Genomic DNA, 21208 nt, shown 5'->3' on the forward strand with positions numbered 1-21208 from the left:
CATCTCGCGATAACTGAGCCAGCGAGAAGTAGGAACGTCGGATAAAATGCTGCCACGCCCCCGCGCAGCCTTCTAGCCCGGTAGCCGCGCGACGAAAACTCCCAGCAGGCCGCGCTCGCGCCCAGCCGCCTCCGCCCCGCGCGGGGCCTTCTGGGAGCGGTCGTGGCCCGCGAGGCGCCGCCCCCGCCTCAGGGCGCTCTGGCTCCCTCGTCTGGAGAGCCGTTGGCGGGCAGCCGGCCGCTGTGCGAGTAGGTGGCGGCGGCGGCGGCGGCAGTAGCCGTCGCCGCCGGGGGCGGTGCCCCGGCCAGTGAGCCGCTCCCAGGGCGATGGGGCCGGCAGCCTGGGTCACGGCGCGGCGGCGGTGACCGCGGGGAACCGGCCCTCCCGCCCCGCGGCCGCAGCCCCCGGCCCCGGAGGCGAGGCTGCCGGGCGCCCTCAGCGTACGAAGCAGCGGCGGCGTCGAAAGCGGGCCCAGAGGCGGCGGCGAGGGTGGTGGCCGTGGTCGGGGCCGCGGCAGAAGCAGAAGCAGCAGCGGCAGGTGCAGGAGCGGCGGCCCAGCGCGGGACCCGACGCGGAGTCGGGCGAGCGATGCTTAGAGGCCGCCCCGCGATCGGCCCCCGCCTTGTCCCCGCTTTCTCCCGCCCAGAGAGCCAGAAGACGGCGGCGGCGGCGAAGACGACGACGGTCGTCGATGGAGTTCGAGAACTTATTGGCCAACACGATGCTGCTGAGAGCGCGCCAAGGTGGGTGCACAGCGGCGCCCCGACCCCGCCCGGGTCCTGAGCCCGTGCAGCCCAGCCCTGCCGGGAACGCCGACCCTGCCGCGACCCGCGGATCTTCCGGGGAATCGGGACCCCGGGCCCGCGCAGCCTCGCTCTCTGGAATGCGCGGTCGGCGAACGGTCAGCCTGGGCACCTGACGCCTAAGCTGCTCCGTCGCCTTTCGGCGCCGCCTCAGGACCCGCGTGAAGGAAGCCCGCGCGCTGCTGCAGTCCGTCTGCTCTTGATTCCCTGTCCTGCCCTCCTTCCGGAACCTCGGGACGCATTGTGGCATCAGCATCGGGCAAGCAGTGTGACCTGTCCCCAAGAGAGGAGGCCAGACCAGCCAGTAAAGCCGGTGGCAGAGAACCGTGCCTTTGTGGTCTTCTAAGGGCCACCGAAGAGAATCCTGTGAACCACCCTGGGAGACCCTTCCCTTAAGTGTGTATTGTTGTTTAGTGGCTCAGTTGTCTCCGATTCTTTTGCGACCCGGTGGACTGTAGCCCGCCAGGCTCCTCTGTCCATGAGATTTCCCAGGCAAGAGTACTGGAGCAGGGGACTGTTACCCTAACATCTCTTCTTGGGTTTGAGGTTTGATGGAGTCCAGACCTGTTGTGTAGAGTGAGTTTTAGCCCCGCTTAGGGAGAGATTGAACACGTTAGGAAGAATTAATACTGGTCGACATGTAGAAGCAGCAGCTGGTCCAGCCCGTCTGCTTGCTGACCCCGGGAGTGTAGCTCTCTGTGGGGGTGACCCCTCTGCTGCCCCTGGAGAGACGGGAGAGCTGGCGGCGGAGCCCACCCATAGTTCTTCAGCCCCTTCGCTCTTGGGGTGGGGTCAGCCGCTTCACATCTTTGTGCTGCCAACAGAGTAAGTGCCTGCCGGAGGATGTGTATTTAATACAATCTGGAAGAAGTATTTTGTGCTCCATCTCCCAGGGCTTCTGAGTTCCAGTCCTGGGTGCACATGTTGGCTAAGTGGAATTCTTGGTGACCTGTAATGCTGCTACGGAGAAGGCAATGGCACCCCACTCCAGTACTCTTGCCTGGAAAATCCCATGGACAGAGGAGCCTGGTGGGCTGCAGTCCATGGGGTTGCTAAGCAACAGGACTGAGCGACTTCACTTTCCCTTTTCCCTTTCAAGCATTGGAGAAGGAAATGGCAACCCACTCCAGTGTTCTTGCCTGGAGAATCCCAGGGACGGGGGAGCCTGGTGGGCTGCCGTCTATGGGGTTGCACAGAGTCGGACACGAATGAAGCAACTTAGCAGCAGCAGCAGCAGTGATGCTGCTGAGAAGCGTCAGTCAGTTCATCTTGTGATTTGAATAGTGTTTAACATTGTGTAAGAGAAATTAAGCTGGAATATCAGACTTGGGGCGTTCTCTTTTTAAGCTACCTCCTTCCCATTTGTATCCTCAGCCTTTCAAGAGGAAAGATCTTGATTAAAATGTACATGGTTTTTCAACACCTTGGAGACTGCATCAGAAACACTGTGCAGGAAATTCTTGAAGTCCCAGTGAGTGGTGCAGAGAATTAGCCACTGAAGTTAGGGGTTACATGGAGGGGTTCTGAGTTAAGACGTAGTGAACTTTTATTATGTAAAGTGTTTGCTGTATTAGGAGTTGAAAATCAAGACCTCAGTATTTTTGTCTGCTCACTTGAATCCCTCTGAGTAGAAGAACTGAGGATAGGTAGGAAGAAGCCAGGTCTTACTTTGCCGTTCAGGCCATGGGGAGTCCTCAGAGTAAGATGGGGCATTGATTGTTGTCTGGTGCCCCTCACTCTAAACTCACGCTGATCATAGAAGTGGATCATCTTCCGTGGAAATCAGGTCTGACTGAGGCTAAACCTGTTTTCTTTCTGCTCTGCTTTTATATCTGGGTATAATGTACGAATAGAGAATACTGCACCAAACAGACTGCCTTATAGTGCTGTAGAGCTTGGGTAAGGAGACACCTGTAAGTATTCTATAAATGCTAAATAACATAAAACTACTATTTTCTGCCATAAAGCCTAGGACCACATTGATAATTGCTTAAGGAAGTTTTAAATTTTGTTCCCTAAACTATCAACTTGTGGTTTTATAACTCTTTCAAGGTCTGTCCCCAGTCAGCAGGGAGTGTTTACTCCTGTGTTAAAGGAGTCATTATGTCAGTGTGCTTAATGCTTAGAGAAGTTGAATAGGAAATGTCAGAAAGATGTGAATATTAAGTGCTGCATGTTGGTTATGATTTAGGGTTGTTTGCCCAAATTGTAAACTGTTTATTTGCTTTAGGAGCTTGTAGAGTATTTCTCAGAAAGTACCTTCTTGGACACATGTCTGTTCATGGTTACCCCTCAGCTTCTCTGGCTTTGTATTAGGAAATTAACTTTTGAAATGAGTCGGCAGAGCCCGCAGTCATATGTTGGCCCTGGGAACTGCAGTGTTGTCAGTCCACTCATTTCTTAGATTTATCTCAAGTAAAATCAATCTCTTTTCTTTTTTTGACCTCAGGTTTGTTCAAACCTTTTCTCCTTTTTCAGGAGTGTCAGCAGATGATGTCTCATTGAAAAAAATTGTGTGTATGTCACTATGCTAGGCACACTTTAAGGAAGTATGAAATCATCATGTTATTCATAAGGTAAAACACAAAAGTCACCGCTTCTTTTGAAACTCAGCATTTTTCCCTCCGTGCAGTACATTTGTGAAGCAACTTATGACCTTTAATTGTTTTGAATGAGAAGCTGAAATTGTTTTCCATCATGCTTTTAGGAGACAAACTCCATTTTGTCTCTTGCAGAAATTAACCTCATAAACACGCAGGGAGGAGGATATGATATGTACATTAAACATGGATTTTGGTCTTGTGTATGGGAGTTGGTGATGGAAAGGGAGGCCTGGAGTGCTGCAGTCCATGGGGTCGCAAAGAGTCGGACATGACTGAGGAGCGACTGAACTCAACTGAACTGATAGCAATTCTATTGAGGTTTCAGGTTGTAGTTTTACTATCTAAAGGTTTGTTTAGCACCTGACATATAGTTGATATTCCTTTTATCATTAATGCTATCTCTTGCTGAAGCTTACTCATCAGGGTTTTTGTTTGCAAGGAGTTTCTATAAGTAGCTTATATACCTTTCAATTCCAGAAATTGGTTTGGACATGCTCTTGTATGCTTACTATTCAAATTTTCTGTGCAGTAGGCCCTTCTTATTTTCTTGTTTGGTTCTTTCCACCTTTCAGGGTCCAATTTAGCTTCATTCTCCTTGTCCATGCCTCTGATCTTCCAACTCAGAGGCACTCTGCCCTCTGGGAATCTGGAACTTGGAGTTCACAGCACGGGGTAGCCAGTGATTCTCGGCTAAATTGTCATCTGTTGTAAGGACAGGACAGAACTCATTGTTTATCCCTTTCTGTGCTGGCCATATAATTGGCGCTTAGTCGACAATTTGAGATTAAGGGGGGCAATTTGTTAATTTCAAGAAAGAGAAGGTGAAATTTGTGCTGAAAACTAAAGGGCTGGCTTGATATGGAGGGTTTAAGTCATGTTCAAGTTTGACTGCAGAGCCTAATGGTTGATAGCTGAGAACAGCTAACATTAGTGAGGGTTTGCAGCATCCAGGCAGTGTGCCCAGTTCTTTCTGGGTGTTATCCCAGCTCAGCGCATACCTCATTCTCCTGTTCTGTAGAGCTAGGACTGGGAACAGTCCTACTTCCCGGTGTTGGCAGGAGGGTTGCATGGATTAATGTGGTAGAGGGCTTGATGCTTAGAAAGTGCTCAGTAAATAATCATGGCGGCTGTGGTTGTGGGTTTGTTATGTCCAGAACCTTGATGATGAGCCAGCACGTGGCAGCTGTGATCATTTAGTTGACCTTGAACCTGGCTCCTTGTCTCATTCTTCGGCGTTCTCTTCCTGAGTCCCCACGCGCAGGACATCCTTGAATCTCATTTATCCTTGAGCTTTATTATTTGTCTTGTTCATTTTTTGTTTGTGTCTTCTCCCAATACCCCCTTAGACGGTTCTCTACACCTCTTAAGTTGACTGAGGGCAGTGGTTTCCTAGCTGGTCTCTACTTCCAGAGTGTTTTCTCTTTTATAATCCCAAGGCTGCTAGAACACTCTTTCTAAAACACAGAGTTGTTCTCTTTAATAACCTGGTTAAAATCTGGCCCTGGAGCTTCACCCCGGGTCAGGTCCACACGCCTTAGTTCATCGTGGCCCGGGGGGGTCCTGCCTGACTGCAACCTGCTCCCCTCTCCTTGCGTAGCAGCCGAGGGTCACAGCAGTTCGTGCCGCTGGGCTTTCCTGTCCTGCCTGGCAAAGTCGTCTTCTTCCTTCCTCTTCCAGGAAGTCTTCTGGGAAACGCCCGAGTCTCTGCAGAAGGCATGGTCACCCCATCCCTCCAGCTCCTGCTGTGCCCAGGAGAAGCACTTGCTGCGCTGGGCATGCCTGCGGCAGCTTTGGGTCTCCGTTCCTGGGTCACCAGCACCTGGCACTGTGCTAACACTCAGTCTCTTCTCTGCAAATGCCAAATGCTGGCTGAGGACAAAAGAGCTCGTCTCAGAAAGTCCCTCAGTACTGGTAATAACCAGAAATTGAGATTTCAAAATAAGCTGTCTTTTTAGACTAGCAGTCTGGAAATAGGGACCAAAACCTGAGATTTTATTCAACTTTGGGGCATCAGTTGACCCCATATTTGTAAATGCTAACTCTAGTACTGGAATGTTTTTAGTACCTTTATTCATAATCATCTCAAATAGGAAATAACCTTTCAACCCAAAGAGTATCAGTAAGAGAATGGATGAACAAGCCATGGAACTCCGTAATACTGCGCTGCCTTAGAAGAGAGAACTACCGACGTGTGCAACAGCTGGGCGTATGTTGAGGGGAGGAGCAGGAGAAACTGCAGTCCTCGATGATATCCTGAGCTTGAAGAGAAATTGGTTAATCTGTGGTCATCACAGTGTGAGTGGTGATTGCCTGGAGGAAGAGGACGGGCTGACACAGAAGAGGCAGGTGGGAGCTTTGGGGGACAATGAGCGCGCCCTGTTTGTTGATCCGGGTGGTAACTACATGCACACATACGTTCGTAGAAATTCATCAAGCAATATTCTTAAGATTAGTGCATATTGTTGTGCAAATTATATCTGGTAAAAGTTTTGTTTTTAAAGGAAAAAAAATTATAGAATGTTCTCATAATACCCTAGTGGTCCACTGGTTTAGAATCCATCTTCCAGTGCAGGGGCATGGGTTTGATCCCTGGTCGAGACCCCACCTGCCATGCAAGTTCAGCTTGCGTGCTGCAACTATTCAGCCCGTGCGCTGCAACTCAAGAGAAGCCGAGGAGCCACACACTGCAACAGAGCCTTCTTGCCTTGGCGAAGACCAGGCCGGCCAGGTGAGTAAGCGTCAGAGGCCACCGTGAAGACTGAAGACACACAAGCCCTGTCAACAACATGATCTTCCAAAAAACGTTCCTTAAAGGCTTGGTTAGCTTTGCTTGTGAACATGCCTGAGTTTGATGCCTTTTCCCTTCTCTGGAAGAAGGGCTGGCGTTGGTTCTTTTTATTATCTGTTTAGTTTTTTTAATAGTTATTCTGATATTCAAGATTCCTGTTTCTTCTTGAGTTATGTTTGGTAATCTGTATTTTCTAAAAAAAGTTCTTGTCTGTGTTTTCAAACTGATTTGGCATAAATTTTATTTGTAACATTTTCCTACTAGTTTATGATTACAATTGTGATCTTTTTAATTTGGAGTATTATTTGTGTGTGCCTGTCATTTTTAATTAGACTTGCAAAAGATTTTTCAGTGAATCAGTGAATCAGCTTTTGGTTTCATATGCTGTTGTATGTTTGCCTTTTGTTTTACTAATTTCTGCTTATATTATTATTTTGATTGTGATTTGCTTCTAGCTTCTGGAGTCAAATGCATAATCCATTCCTTCTTTTTTCTTCCATTCCTTCATCATGAATTTATTGACTATTTTATTTTGTGCTAGAGACTGTGGTTGGTACTGTAAGTAAACCATGAACTCAGCAGAAAATTTGCTTTTGAGGAGGTGACAGGCAAATGGTGAACACTAGTGTGCTAACTTAAGACTGAAGGCACTCTGATTAACGGGATGTCAGTCATCTCTGGAAGAGAAATAAAAGATCTGGGACCAGAAACTGATGAGCTTCTGCATCCAGTCTTCCACGTCTAGACTTATTTATCAGTCTCTTGCTTAGTAGAACTTTGTGATTAGTGTACCGCTCTTAGATGAGCTAAGGCTTCAGACAGGTTACTTTCTGGTTAAATTAAGCACAGTTCTGTAGAACTGGGTAGCAATCATGTATTTCCAGTTCCCCAGTACTGAGGCTTGTCCTGTTCAGATGGGGCGGCTGTTTCTTCTCTGCCTGAACTGTCCCCTCCCCTGAAACGATCATTGTCTTGTGTCATGTTGGCGCACTTCCTGGGTTCCAGGCCTTTTGTCATCCCCACTGGCATGGTCAGGGCTTTTCCCCCTTCCCAGTATCCCTGCACGGTGATCGCTGCCCATTCCTGGTCATTGGGGAAAGGTCCTCTTCCAGGCCAGAGACCCTGCAGCCCTCTGACTGCCCTGAACCATAGAACCTTATTGTGTGTCTTCCTGCCAGTTGATTCTGTGTTCTGTCTGCATTTGAGGAGCTGGGGAGTGGCTTTTAAATGCTCTCCTTTGACAGAATAACAGCAGAGACAAGAGTTCTAACGTTCTACAGCGCTCACGTTTCTGGAGCTGTAGAAGTTCAGGAGTTCTACTGTTGAACGTTTTGGACCAGCAGACATGTCAGCTGTATTAACATCCACCTTAACTGAGCTGGTGGCCCTTACGGTTTCTCACCAGGACAGTAGTGCTGCTTCCCGCTTGTGGGAATTGTTTCCCTCCCGTTTCTCACTGAATGTGCCATATGATGGAAATGTCCAATTCCAGCCCAGGTGACGTTTGTCAGTGTTTTTACTTTTGTGCATAAAGCATCCCAGTCATATTCTGTTATCCAAAAAAGAGGGATCCATGTTTCAGATGAAACACATCTGAATATAATCAACTAACTCATTCAAAAAACTTCTCACTGTTATACTAAATAGAATCTGAACGAGCACTTCCCCTTCTGGACAGCACAGTTCTAGAAAACATTGATAATGTTGCTGCAGTATTGGATGAGGAGAAACGCAGGTTGTGAAATAAACTGTTTCCTTCACAAATGAGAAAATATTTTTCTAAAGTTAAAAAAAAGTACTGAAGAAGTAAAGTCCTCCAAATGAGTATTAATTTGTAAGCTAAACTATTTTCTGTCAGTATAAATTACCATTAGCAATCTAATAAATTCTGGTACCTTAGATTTTAAAAATACATTCTCTAACACCCACTGTATGTCTTGGTGTCTACCAAGTATGAGACAACATCTGCTGGAGCATCAAAAAAGCAAGAGAGTTCCAGAAAAACATCTACTTCTGCTTTACTGACTATGCCAAAGCCTTTCCCTGTGTGCATCACAATAAACTGTGGAAAATTCTGAAAGAGATGGGAATACCAGACCACCTGACCTGCCTCTTGAGAAACCTGTATGCAGATCAGGAAGCAACGGTTAGAACTGGACATGGAACAACAGACTGGTTCCAAATAGGAAAAGGAGTACGTCAAGGCTGTATATTGTCACCCTGCTTGTTTAACTTACATGCAGAGTACATCATGAGAAATGCTGGGCTGGAGGAAGCACAAGCTGGAATCAAGATTGCCGGGAGAAATATCAAAAACCTCAGATATGCAGATGATGCCACCCTTATGGCAGAAAGTGGAGAAGAACTATAGAGCCTCTTGATGACAGTGAAAGAGGAGAGTGAAAAAGCTGGCTTAAAGCTCAACATTCAGAAAACTAAGATCATGGCATCCGGTCCCATCACTTCATGGCAAATAGATGGGGAAACTGGAAACAATGGCTGATTTTATTTGGGGGGGGGGCTCCAAAATCACTGCAGATGGTGAATGCAGCCATGAAATTAAAAGATGCTTACTCCTTGGAGAGAAAGTTATGACCAACCTAGACAACATATTAAAAAGCAGAGACATTACTTTGTCAACAAAGGTCCATCTAGTCAAGGCTATGGTTTTTCCAGTGGTCATGTATGGATGTGAGAGTTGGACTGTAAAGGAAACTGAGCGCCTAAGAATTGATTCTTTTGAACTGTGGTGTTGGAGAAGACCCTTGAGAGTCCCTTGGAGTGCAAGGAGATCAACCAGTCTATCCTAAAGGAGATCAGTCCTGGGTGTTCATTGGAAGGACTGATGCTGAAGCTGAAACTCCAGTACTTTGGCCACCTGACACGAAGAACTGGCTCATTGGAAAAGACCCTGATGCTGGGAAAGATTGAGGGCAGGAAGAGAAGGGGACTACAAAGGATGAGAAGGTAGGTTGGCATCACTGACTCAATGGACATGGGTTTGGGTAAACTCCAGGAGCTGGTGATGGACAGGGGGGCCTGGCGTGCTGTGGTTCATGGGGTCGCAAAGAGTCAGACATGACTGAGCGACTGAACTGAACTAAACTGAAGTGTGAGAAATAAAAAGATTGTTCCCATTCTTTGGAGTTCACAGGCTGGTGAAGAGGTAGGCGTGACAATAATTGACATGTAGGACAATGTGACAAGGAGGACGTGGCCAGAGCTGCTTAAACAGGTGAAGGGACCCACTCTGCCTGGGAACACAGAGAAGATTTCACAGAGGAGGAGACCATGGCGAGCTGAGCCTAGAAGGATAACAGGAGTTTCCCAGACGAACAGAGAGGAAGGAGCCCTGCAGCCAGAGAAGAGCAGGACACGGTGCAAAGGGCGGAAGAAGCCGGTCGTGCTCGGGGAGCCGTGTGGCGTCCACACAGGTGGTACAGAGGAGAGTCCCGGAGAGCAGAGGCTAGAAACCAACTGCGGAGGGGCTTCACGGCCAGCCTTGTGTTCGGTAAGATCACGTTGGCGTAGCCTGAGAGAGACAGACTGAAGGCAAGGGAAGTCAGGGTGAGGCTTTTGCCCAGTTCACCTGAGAAATGCTGAGTCTGGACATAGGGGACGACAGAACAAGGAGAGGAGGGGACAGACGCTAGAGGATTTGGGGGCAGAAGTAACGGGACCTGGTGGCAGGCAGGACGTGGGATGTCAGTGAGAGAGCAGGGCCTCGGAAGCCTCCTGGGTCTCTGATTATAACCAGATCTCCCTCACAGAATGCCGTTTTCCATGGGACTTCCTTGTGGTCCAGTGGCTAAGACTCCATGCTCTTGACGCAGGGGGCCTGGGGTTGGATCTCTGGTCAGGGAACTAGATATCCTACATGCTGCAACTAAGACCCGGCGTAGCCAAATACATTAAAAAAAAATTTTTTTTAATTCCTGTTCCTTAAAAAAAAAATTCCTGTTTCTAACTGTGATATCATCTGCCAACCTTCAGCCCAAATTTCATTTCCAAAGCAGACACCACCAATAAACAAATAATTTCTGACTTAAAGGATATTGGATCTTAAGCTCATAAGTGACGGACATACAAAACAACAGAGATGGGAACAAATAAGCTGAATTAAAATATTTAAACCACAAAATATTTCAGTCCATTAACCATTAAAAACTACAAAGTGTTCGACATAATATTTCAGGTTGATTGAGTGAAGCCACGATGAAAGGGGAGAATATTCTTGGGGAACTTCATATGCAAAGCAAACACCAGCAAGTCCTTTAAATAGTTTCTGGGTCTCCGTATGCCTGCCAGATTGACCCATCAAGTCCACGACAGGACTTGATGAAAGTGTCTGCTCCCGGTGAGTCTCCTCTCCCCTGACACTGAATAGGATCTCAGTGCCTTATAATATTTACTTTAAACTGCAAAACAGAAAGACCAGCCTGGCAGAGGAATATCACAGAGTTAAGCTGAAACTCATATGGTGATAGCCTCCAGTTTAATTAATGTTCTATTACTCATATTGCTATTGATTTTTAAAAATAGTTTCCTGTTAGGTATCTTATACGAAAAACAATGCAGACCATATTCACATTAATGTGAAATTCCCACTAATTTCTGACAAGGGAAAATACACACATTTTTCTGGCATGAAACTTTTGATTATTGGCTGCGGTCATCAGAACCTAAGATGCACCTCATGTAACTCCACGTCATTTTCATTCACTGGAACCTAGTGGCAGATCTGCTGCTTGGAAGGCAAGGCCTGGGTGTAGGGCTCCATGGTCTGGGGCCACAGTCAGTGCTTCCAGTAGGCCGGGTAGCTGCCTTGGCTCCAAACAGTTGTCATGAAGACACAGCATGAGACGAGATCAGTTCCCCTGTTTAACAAGCCCTCCTCCCGAACCTCATCTTCACTGAGCTGATGAATGGTCCACGACGTTTGGGGAAATTTCCTCGGGTGACAATAAGTTCACTGTTCTGTGTGATTCCTCTGAAACGGGTATGTGCGCACTCAGTCACTCAGTCGTGTCTGACTCTGTAACACCATGGACTGCACCCCACCGGCTCCTCTCCCCATGGAATTCTCCAGGCAAGAATACTGGAGTGGGTTGCCATTTTTGTCTCCAGGGGATCTTCCGGAACCAGGGATCTAACCCGAGTCTCCGCATTCAGAGGCAGATTCTTTATCAATGAACCACCTGGGAGGCCCTCTGGAGCTGGTACCGTGGGAGAAAGTGAGTTTTCCCTTGGGATTTCCCTGGTGTCCTGTGGCCAAGACTCCAAACTCCCAATGCAGGGGGCCCAGGTTTCAGGGAACCGGATCCCACATGCCACGACTGAGAGTTCACCTCTCGCAACTGAAGACCCCACATGCCGTAACTAAGACCTCATGCAGCCAAATAAATAAATTTTTTCAAAAAGGCAGGTTTTGCCTTGTTGGAAAATGTCTTGGTTTTCTGTTCTGTTTCAGTGTCATCTTCCACACTCAGGCTGGGTGGCCGTCAGGGTTCTCCAACGTGTGTCTCTAGCCTGCTGCTGTGGACGCAGTGCTTACTCCCTACCCCCACCCCAAACTCACCTACTGACGCTCTGGGGCCCACTGGGAAGGGATTTGGAGGCAGGGCACTTGCGGGGTAACTGTTTGGATGAGGTTGTAAGGGGGACTTTACACCCTTTATAAGGGTGATTAACACCCTTATAAACAGAGAGCGTGTACCGAGGAAAGGCCGTGTGAGGACGGAATGAGGACAGCCGTATATAAACCAGGCACCAGATCTGCTGGCACCTTCAGCTCAGAATCCCCACCCTCAGAGCCCTGAGCAGTGGGTGCTTGTCTGAGTTACGCAGCCCAGGGTGACCTGTCGCAGCAGCCTCAGGGTGCGGATCTGCAGATCGATTGTCCACCTGCCCACTTGGCATCGCTGCTCCTACACCTCAGTGCACAAAAGAAGTCAGAACCAGAATCTTAATTCTCCTGCCCCATTTTTTTTCTTTCAGCATCTCAGTTGAAGCTCAGGCCCCAAATCCTAGAATTGCCTTGATCCTTATACACCATCCCCAGTCACTGGACAATTATTTTCGTATCTCTTCAAAATACAATTGACTCTGACCTCCACCTCCACCTGGAAGACTGCAGCTGCTGCTGCTTCGGCTCACTTCTGCCTTTCTGACCCTGTGGTCTCTTCTCAACACACCAGTCAGCATGATTCTGTTAAAGTTCATGTTGACTGTGTCGGCCTTCTCCTCCACCTTCTTCATGACTTCACAGTCTGAGTAAAAGTAGGAACATTGGAATTACCAGGACAGCCAAAAGTAAGTAATTTTTTTTAAAGAAATGAAGAATGTCTTTGTGGGCTCATTTGTAGACTGAACAAGGCTGAGGAAAGACTGAGGTTCAGGATGTGATAGTAGAAACTTCTGAAACTGAAAAGGAGAAAAAAAAGACTGAAAAGAAATCAGAACACCCAGGAACTATGAGACAGCTACAAAATTGTAACATGCATATAAGGGAAGACCAGAAGGGGAAGAAACAGAAGTGGAAGAGATATTTGAAACAATAATGACTGAAAATTTCCCCCAAACTACTGTCAGACATCAAGCCACAAATCCAGGAAGCTCAGAAAACACCAAATAGGATAAATGTCCCCCAAAACTACACCTAGGCAAGTCACATTCAAAGATATGGAAATGACACCAAACATACAAAAATAAGGACGGTAACTATGAAGAAACAAAAAACCCCAAAGATATGGAATTCAAAGGTAAAGACAAAACCAGAAAGAAGCCAGAGAGAACACCTTACTTCTAGAGGATGAAAGATAGGAATTGCATCTGACTTCTGAGAAATTACAGAATTTCTTAAGAAAATATCCCTCAAAAATGAAGAAGAAATACTTTCCAGTTCAGTTCAGTCGCTCAGTCATGCCTGAGTCTTTGTGACCCCATGAACTGCAGCACACCAGACTTCCCTGTCTATCACCAACTCCTGGTTCAGTTCAGTTCAGTCGCTCAGTCGTATCCGACTCTGCAACCCCATGAACCGCAGCACGCCAGGCCTCCCTGTCCATCACCAACTCCCGGAGTCCACCCAAACCTGTGTCCATTGAGTCGGTGATGCCATCCAGCCATCTCATCCTCTGTCATCCCCTTCTCCTCCTGCCCTCAATCTTTGCAGTTTTTTTTTTTTTTTAATAAGGTAATTTTACTGCCTGTGAAGTGGCATAGTGTTATTTGAGAGTGGACTTGGATTAGTCATAAATATATATTATTAACTCTAAGACAACCACTAAAAACAATTTAAAGAGAAGTATAATTTATATACTAAGAAAGATGAGAAAATTGTTTCATAATATGATCAATTATAACTGTAAAAGGCAAAAAAAGAATGGAAGACAACAATGAGAACAAAGAACAAGGGCAAGAAATAGAAAAGAGTAATACTGTAGACGGTAATCCAAGTATGTTAGTGATCACTTTTCATGTGAGTGGTCTAAGTGTACTGATTCTAAGAGGTGGTCAGAGTGTATGAAAAAACAAGACCCAACTCTATGTTGTCTACAGGAAACCCATCTTAAATATAGAGATGCATATAGGTGAAAAACAGATGGAGAAAAGCACTTGTCAAAAGACAGTGGTGCACAGCGGCTTCCCACTAGCTGTTTCACACACGATAGTGCACATAAGTCAATGCTAGGCTCTCAGTTTGTCTCCTCTCCTTCCCGCACTGTGTCCATGAATTCATTCTCTAAATCTTTGCCTCTGTTCCTGCCCTGCACATGGGTTCATCAGTGTCATTTTTCTAGATTCCGTATACATGTGTTAATGTGAAGAGCCTATCGTTGGAAAAGACCCTGATGCTGGGAAAGACAGGGCAAGAAGAGAAGTGGGTGGCAGAGGATGAGATAGTTGGATGGCATCACTGACTCAGTGGGTATGAGTCTGAGCAAACTCTGGGAGATAGTGAAGGACAGGGATGCCTGGCGTGCGGTAGTCCATGGGTTCGCAAAGAGAGTCAGACATGACTGAGTAACTGGATAAGAACAGTGTGCTTTCTTTTCTGACTCACTTCACTCTATGACAGGCGTTAGGCTCATCTGCATTGCTACAGATGACCCAATTGCGCTCCTTTTCTTGGCTGAGTAATACTCCATTGCATGTATGTAGCACATCATCTTTATCCACTCCTCTGTCAGGGTGCCGAGCTCAGCGCTCTGTGACACCCTGGAGGGGTGGAGTGGGGGGCGGAAGGGAGGTTCATGAGGGCGGGGATGTATGTATGCAATGTGGCTGGTTCATGATGTACAGCAGAAACTGACAACATTGTAAAGCAATTATATTCCAATAAAAAATACTAAAAAAACCATCACCAGCCTACCTTCCTCGTCGTCATCGTCGTTCAGTCGCTCAGTCGTGTCTGACTCTTTGTGACCCTGTGGACTACAGCACGCCAGGCCCCTACCCGTAGGTAACTATTACTCTGATTTATATACCTATAAATTAGTTTCAGCTGTTTTTGAAATTTATATCAGTGGAATTATACTGTATGAATTCTCTTGTGTTCAACTTCCTTTGGCTTCCCTGATAGCTCAGTTGGTAAAGAATCCGCCTGCAATGCAGGAGATCCCGGTTCAATTCCTGGGTCAGGAAGATCCACTGGAGAAGGGATAGGCTACCCTCTCCAGCGTTCTTGGGCTTCCCCTGTGGCTCAGCTGGTAAAGAATCTGCCTGCAGTGTGGGAGACCGGGGTTCAGTCCCTGAGTTGGGAGGATCCCCTGGAGAAGGGACAGGCTACCCACCCCAGTATTCTTCCTGGAGAATTCCATGGACTGTATAGCCCATGGGGTCGAGCAACTTAACACTCACTCTCCTTTCCTCAGGATCGTTTTTGAAATCCATTCATGCTGCCGGTGGTCAGTGTGTGTTCACTCTTCTTGCTCTGCAAATAGCACAGTTTTTGCCCCTGCCCCAAGAAGACAGTGGGGGTGCCTGTGTCCGTTCACACAGCGTAAACTTCAGAGGAAGGAAGGTTATCAAGAGTAAAGATGAAAGGGACTTCCCCGATTGTCTAGTGATTAAGAATCTGCCTTCCACTGCAGGGCACGGGGGTTTGATCCCTGCTTGGGGAACTACCATCCCAGATGCTTCGGGGCAACTAAGCCCCTGTCCCTAAACTACTGAGCCTGCTCGCTGCAGCCTGGGCACCGCAACTGGAGAGAAGCCTGCAGGCCGCAGCTAGGACCTGGCACAGCCAAATAATAAATGAACGAAAACATCTTTCTAAACTATTATCTAATTGCTCTTCCTACCATTCTTGTCTTGCTAGGGACAGTCCTCCTAGGCCTTTCGGAGGCTTGCATCCTCGCCTCCGAGGTCTCTGCCCATGCGCGACCCCGAGGGGCTTCTCCTGGTCCCATCTCAGCCCAACGAGCACCCTCCACCTTTGCATGGCCTGGTTTTGTTTCACACCGTTTTTCATTGTGTGTGTGCGCACGCACGCATTCCGTCACTTCAGTCACATCTGACTCTTTGCAGTCCCGTGGACTGTGGCCCACCAGGCAGTTCTGTCCATGGGATTCTCCAGGCAAGAATACTGGAGTGGGTTGCCATGCCCTCCTCCAGGGGATCTTCCCAACCCAGGGAACACGTGAGTGGAAGTAAGTAGCTGTTAGAAACGCGTAGTTCTGAATGTTACAGAAGTACTTTTTTGTCGTTTTTTAGGAGGGATTAGCAAAAAAAGTGGTCGTAGTAGGAAATGGAGGGAGATGCTGAGACTGCCGCCCGTCAGCCAGTGCAGCGAGCTTCGCCAGTCCCTCGGTGAGTGCGGAGTCGCGCCCGCTTCTCTGGAGGCCACGTCTAGCATGTGCTGCTTCCCTTTGTTGGATGTTATGTTTTTCTTGAGTCTCTTGTTTGCTTCAAATCCTCTATAATAGATTCTCCTTATACCATCAGGATTCTTCACAGGAAAAAACCCCATAGGTTTTCTAATGTGCATTATAAACATTATAAAGTGTATGGCAATTGACTTTTTCATTAAAAAGATCTTGGGAATTCCCTGGTAGTCCAGTAGGTAGGACTCCACCCTTTCACTGCTGTGGGCCTGGGTTCAATCCCTGGTCAGGGAACTAAGATCCCACAAGCTATGTGGCACGACCAAATACATAAATAAATAAAATTAAGAACATTCTTTAAGATGTAATATAGGCCCATTGTTCTAGATAGAACTGAAGAGAAATGTAGCGATCATCCCCTCTAGAAGGGAACGCTGGTAACCGTTTCTTTCTCCTTCCAGACGGATCTCTATGTGTGTGATCAGGAATTCTTCATGGGAACTTCAGGAAAGGAGTGGTCAGATAAACAATAAGATACGTCAGTGTCACGGACCACTCCACAGCTGTAAGAGTGAGGGTTAGCTACAGGTCCTGACGTGAGCGTAAGAAGTCGTGTGTAGAGCAAGTCACGTGTAGAGCCATGCATAAGCGCAGTCATCACTGTGTTTGTTTACAGATGTGATTTCCAGTTCAAAGGATAGTACAGAACAGACTTTTGAACTCTGTGGGAGAAGGTGAGGGTGGGATGTTTCGAAAGAACTGCATGTATATTATCTGTGGTGAAACAGACCACCAGCCCAGGTGGGAGGCATGAGACAAGTGCTCGGACCTGGTGCACTGGGAAGACCCAGAGGAACTGGGTGGAGAGGGAGGTGGGATGGGGGACCGGGATGGGGAATACGTGTAACTCTATGGCTGATTCATATCAGTGTATGACAAAACCCACTGAAAAAATAAATAAATAAAAAAAATAAATAAAAAAAACAAAGGATATGGATTCGAAATGTTGATATTCCCAAGTTGCCTTCTGCAAAGTCTGTATCACCTTACCCTTGCCTGCGACTTTGCGAACACTGATGGTCACCACCATTTTTCATCTTCTTGTTGTTGTTCAGTTGCTTATTCATATCCGACTCTTTGTGACCCCGTGGACTGCAACACGCCAGCTTCCCTGGCCTTCACTGTCTTCCGAAGTTTGCTTAGATTCCTGTCAAGTTGTAATTTGAAAAATGTTCTAATTTTAATTATGGATGGAGTTGAGCCGTTTTCTTGGGTTTTTTCATTTTTTTTTCTTCTAATTCATTTGTAAAAGTTCTTTATATCTGAAATGAATTATCCTTTTATATTCAATGTGAATACATTTTCTATTTCTGCTCTTGCCTTTTGACTTGCAGTATTTTTTCAATATGGACATTTTAATTTTTTATGTAGATAACTATATCAATATTTTTCTTCTTAGCCTCTGAACTTTTGTTGTATTTAGGGAAGACACCTATACTCCAAGATAATTTTTTTTCCCCAAGATAATTTTTTAAAAATCTGTTTTTTCTTTAGTACCATTATAGTTCCTTTTTAAGAAAGTTTAAATATTTTAACTATCAAAATTAACTTCAGATAGCATAAAGTCAGAGTATTTTTCCCCTAAAAAAACCTATCCAACCTTGTTAATTAACCTCATTACATTTTTTTCTCATTATGTTTTAAAAATAGCAGTTTTTTGGAGATATAATTAGCATGCCCTACAATTCACCTATTTAAAGTGTATAATTCAGTGGTTTTTAATATAGTCAGAATTGTGCAACCATTACCACAGTCAGTTTTTTTAGTTTCACAACATTTTCATCACCTGGAAGGAGACCGCGTACCCACTGGTAGCCACTCCCAGTTCCTCCCCCCACCTCCAGCCAAAGGCGGCCACTCATCCCCTTCTGTGTCCGTGGATTTGCCGACCCTGGACGTTTCATGCAGACGGTAGCCGTGTCCTGTGTGGTCCCCTGTGACTGGCTTCTTTCACTTAACCTCATCTCGCCAGAGCTCCTGCACTGTGTACCATGGATCAGTCCCTTCCTCCTTTTTGTTGTCAAATACTCTTCCACTGTACATATTATTCTTTATCCATTCATCATTTCATAGATACTGAGTTGTTTTCCGTTTTTTGTCTGTTATGAATAATACGGCTATAGTTCAGTTCAGTTGCTCAGTCATGTCTGACTCTTCTCGACCCCATGGACTGCAGCACGCCAGGCTTTCCTGTCCATCACCAACTCCCGGAGATCACTCAAACTCATGTCCACTGAGGTGGTGATGCCATCCAACCATCTCATCCTCTGTCGTCCCCTTCTCCCGCCTTCAATCTGTCCCAGCATCAGGGTCTTTTCAAATGAGTTACTTCTTCACATCAGGTGGCCAGAGTTACTCATGTACAAGTCTTTTTTAACTGTGGTAAAGTAAATATAACAGAAGTGACCATGTTAACCATTTTGAAGTGTAAAGTTCAGTGATGTTGGTTTGGAGATTGTACGTGTGTCCGAGAAGGACCTCTGTCTGCCCTGTGCTGCCTACACGATGCAGATCTTGCTGCAGCTCAGGGCTGGCTGCTCTGAGCCCGCGATTTCCTCGGCTTCCTCGGCGTCCCCGGCGCGGGCCTTGTGCCCTCCCTGTCGTTGCCTCCTCGGCACTGAGGGACGCGGACCTGAAACCAGTTGCCTCCTGAGACGAGTTTGTCGGGAGAAACTGACCGGTTCCTCCCGTGCCTGCCGCCTCCCGCAGGTTACCACTGCTCTTCCGCTGGCTGGCCCCCCGGCCCCAGCTCGCTGCCCCCTCCCCGCCCACGGCTCAGGTCCTTCCAGATGGCCTGCGGGCGTGTCCCATAGGTCTCTGCTGTCTTCAGAATGCCCAACTTGTAAGCATAACTGTGAAGGTCAAAAGCGATGGGACACAGAGAGGACTTGCAGGTGCCCTGGCACACAGCGAAAGGAGGAAATTATTTCTGCTCCTTCCAGGACAGGAGGAGACTCCTTGGTGTGGCATCTAGGCCTTTTGAGGCTCTGATCTTCTTTTCTTTTCCTCCTTGAAGCTTCATTTGCCTCCGCACTGGCCTCCCTGCGTGTACTCTTTCAGCCGCTCTGAACTGCTTGTGGGGTCTGCCTTCTGTGTATCTTGGTCCATAGGTTGTTCTAACAAATTGAAATCTGGTACAGTAGTGTGGCGTTATAGGCAGTGTGCATTCCATGTGATCTAGAAACTGTTAAGTGCGGCTGGAGCCAGAAAGAAGAAAATGTTCTGAACTGAACACCCTCTGCTGAGGAGCCTTCCAAATACTTTGACAGAGCTATTGATTTTTCTAGTTTATTTATTTGTTTTTTGCTCTTTCTAGATTGTACCCACTAGTTATCCTTTTTGGGTTCCATTTTGTCCTTTTTGATTTCTTCTTATTCTGTTATTACAGCTCCTCTAGTAATTTTTACTGCTTACTGTGTCCCTCTGGATCTTTACATTTTGTGGTTAATTTTTTATTCTTTCTCAGAGGTATTGTTTCTACTTAACTGCTGGGAAGGCCTCTGAGATGTCTCTACCTCTGGATCAACCTTCTTTTGTCATGTTTAACATTTATTGGAGCCTTTACTCTTCAGCCTGGGAAAATTTAATGTATAAAATTTAATGTATGTCTAATTTAAGAGAGGGGCTTCCTCTGTGGTCATGTAGTTCGGCTTTTCTGGGCACCCCTCACTTGCATGGGGTTCTGGAAGGTGGGTGGGTCAGTGAGGTTCCGTCCGCACGGAGCCTGTGTTCCGGGGGCCACAGACAGCATTGCTCCACTTTGCCAGCGGAGCATGTAATTCCTCTAGCCGGGCTGTGCCTCCTCGGGGTCTCAGCATCCCTCTTGGCAGAGACCCACATTCTGCCAAGTGGCTCCAGCCTGAAGGAGTCTCAGGACTGCAGTTGTGTTCAGGCCGTGGCGGGGCTCCAGGGTCCAGCCCTGGGCCGGCTTCCTTGTCTCTGAGGATTTACGTGGTGGTTCCTTTAACAGTCCTGCGCTGTTGGCTTTCTCTCCTCCCGGTGTGTCTGACTCTTCACAATCCCATGGACTGTAGCCCACCGGACTTCTCTGTCCTTGGCATTTCCTAAGTGAGCATGCTGGAGTGGGTTGCTATTTCCTCCTCCAGGGCATCTTCCTGACCGAGGGATCAAACCTGTGTCTCTTGCACTGCAGGTGGATTCTTTACCACTGAGCCACCTGGGAAGCCCATGCAGTCCTCAGATCTCTTAACTCCCGAGGACACCTGTATTTCTTTTTTCCATGTCAGTCTTCATCCTTTCTGTTGTGGTTTTGTCTTTGTTCCTTTCAGCAGGAGCCTGGGTGAGAAGGCTGGCATACCTGTGCTCCATCTGCGACCCCACTAGAAACCGGGAAGATCTATGAACCTCCGAGTGTGGGGGCAAAGAGTTTACAGCTCTCAGCTTCGGACTTCTCTGGCTGTCCAGTAGTTAAGACTCCATGCTTCCACTGCAGGGGGCGAGGGCTGGAAGCCTGGTCCCCCAGTCAAAGAAGTCCACCTGCTGCGAGGTGCAGCCACAAACAAAAAACAAACCGAAAAAAACTCTCAACTTTTAAAAACATACCCCTTTAACCATCATATGTCCTGTGTTTTTTAAACATAGTTAGTGAGTATCCCTAAATAAAATGTAGCCCAATTGGATAGAGTGGGTGGCAGAATTTTTGCCAAACTGCCGCTGACATTTGTTGAAACAAGCAGTTGTGCAATGGCAAACATGATTTTATATCCTTGGCTGAATTCCTCACGTGCAGACTCAGGCGCCTAAACAGGGTTTCGTTCCTACTTACACTTGGCATTAATAAACCTTTTAGTTGAGGGATTTGTTAGGGCCTGCTGTTTTCATGAATTTCACTTAATTCTTCACCTTTATAGCTGGTTTAGGAATGTGAAAAAAAGTGAAAGTGTTGGTTGCTCAGTTGTGTCTGACTTTTTGGGACCCTATGGACTGTAGCCTGCCACGTTCCTCTGTCTATGGGATTCTCTAGGCAAGAATACTGGAGTGGGTTGTCATACCCTTCTCCAGGGGATCTTCCTGACCCAGAGATTGAACCCAGATCTCCTGCATTGCAGGCACATTCTTTACCGTCTAAGCCATAGGAGTATCTGAACATAATTATGCTCAAGTTCA

General features: G+C 47.0%; 1 protein-coding gene across 11 annotated transcripts in view; it reads left to right on the plus strand.

The window, feature by feature from the left end:
• The first annotated feature begins 92 nt into the window (after positions 1-92).
• The window catches only part of GRK4 (G protein-coupled receptor kinase 4), a 57532-nt gene continuing 36416 nt past the window's right edge, over positions 93-21208 (plus strand). For 8 of the 11 annotated variants that reach the window (XM_065914556.1, XM_065914555.1, XM_065914552.1 and 5 more), the window contains exons 1-2: positions 93-743; positions 15912-16007. In XM_065914556.1, the coding sequence (XP_065770628.1) occupies positions 692-743; positions 15912-16007 (148 nt within the window). In that variant the 5' untranslated portion in view covers positions 93-691. Of the gene's footprint in view, positions 9706-15911; positions 16008-21208 lie in introns of all 11 variants that reach the window. The other 3 variants (XM_065914560.1, XM_065914561.1, XM_065914558.1) reach the window with 3 other exon arrangements.

This window comes from Muntiacus reevesi, chromosome 22, assembly GCF_963930625.1.
Source record: "Muntiacus reevesi chromosome 22, mMunRee1.1, whole genome shotgun sequence".
NCBI lineage: Eukaryota > Metazoa > Chordata > Mammalia > Artiodactyla > Cervidae > Muntiacus > Muntiacus reevesi.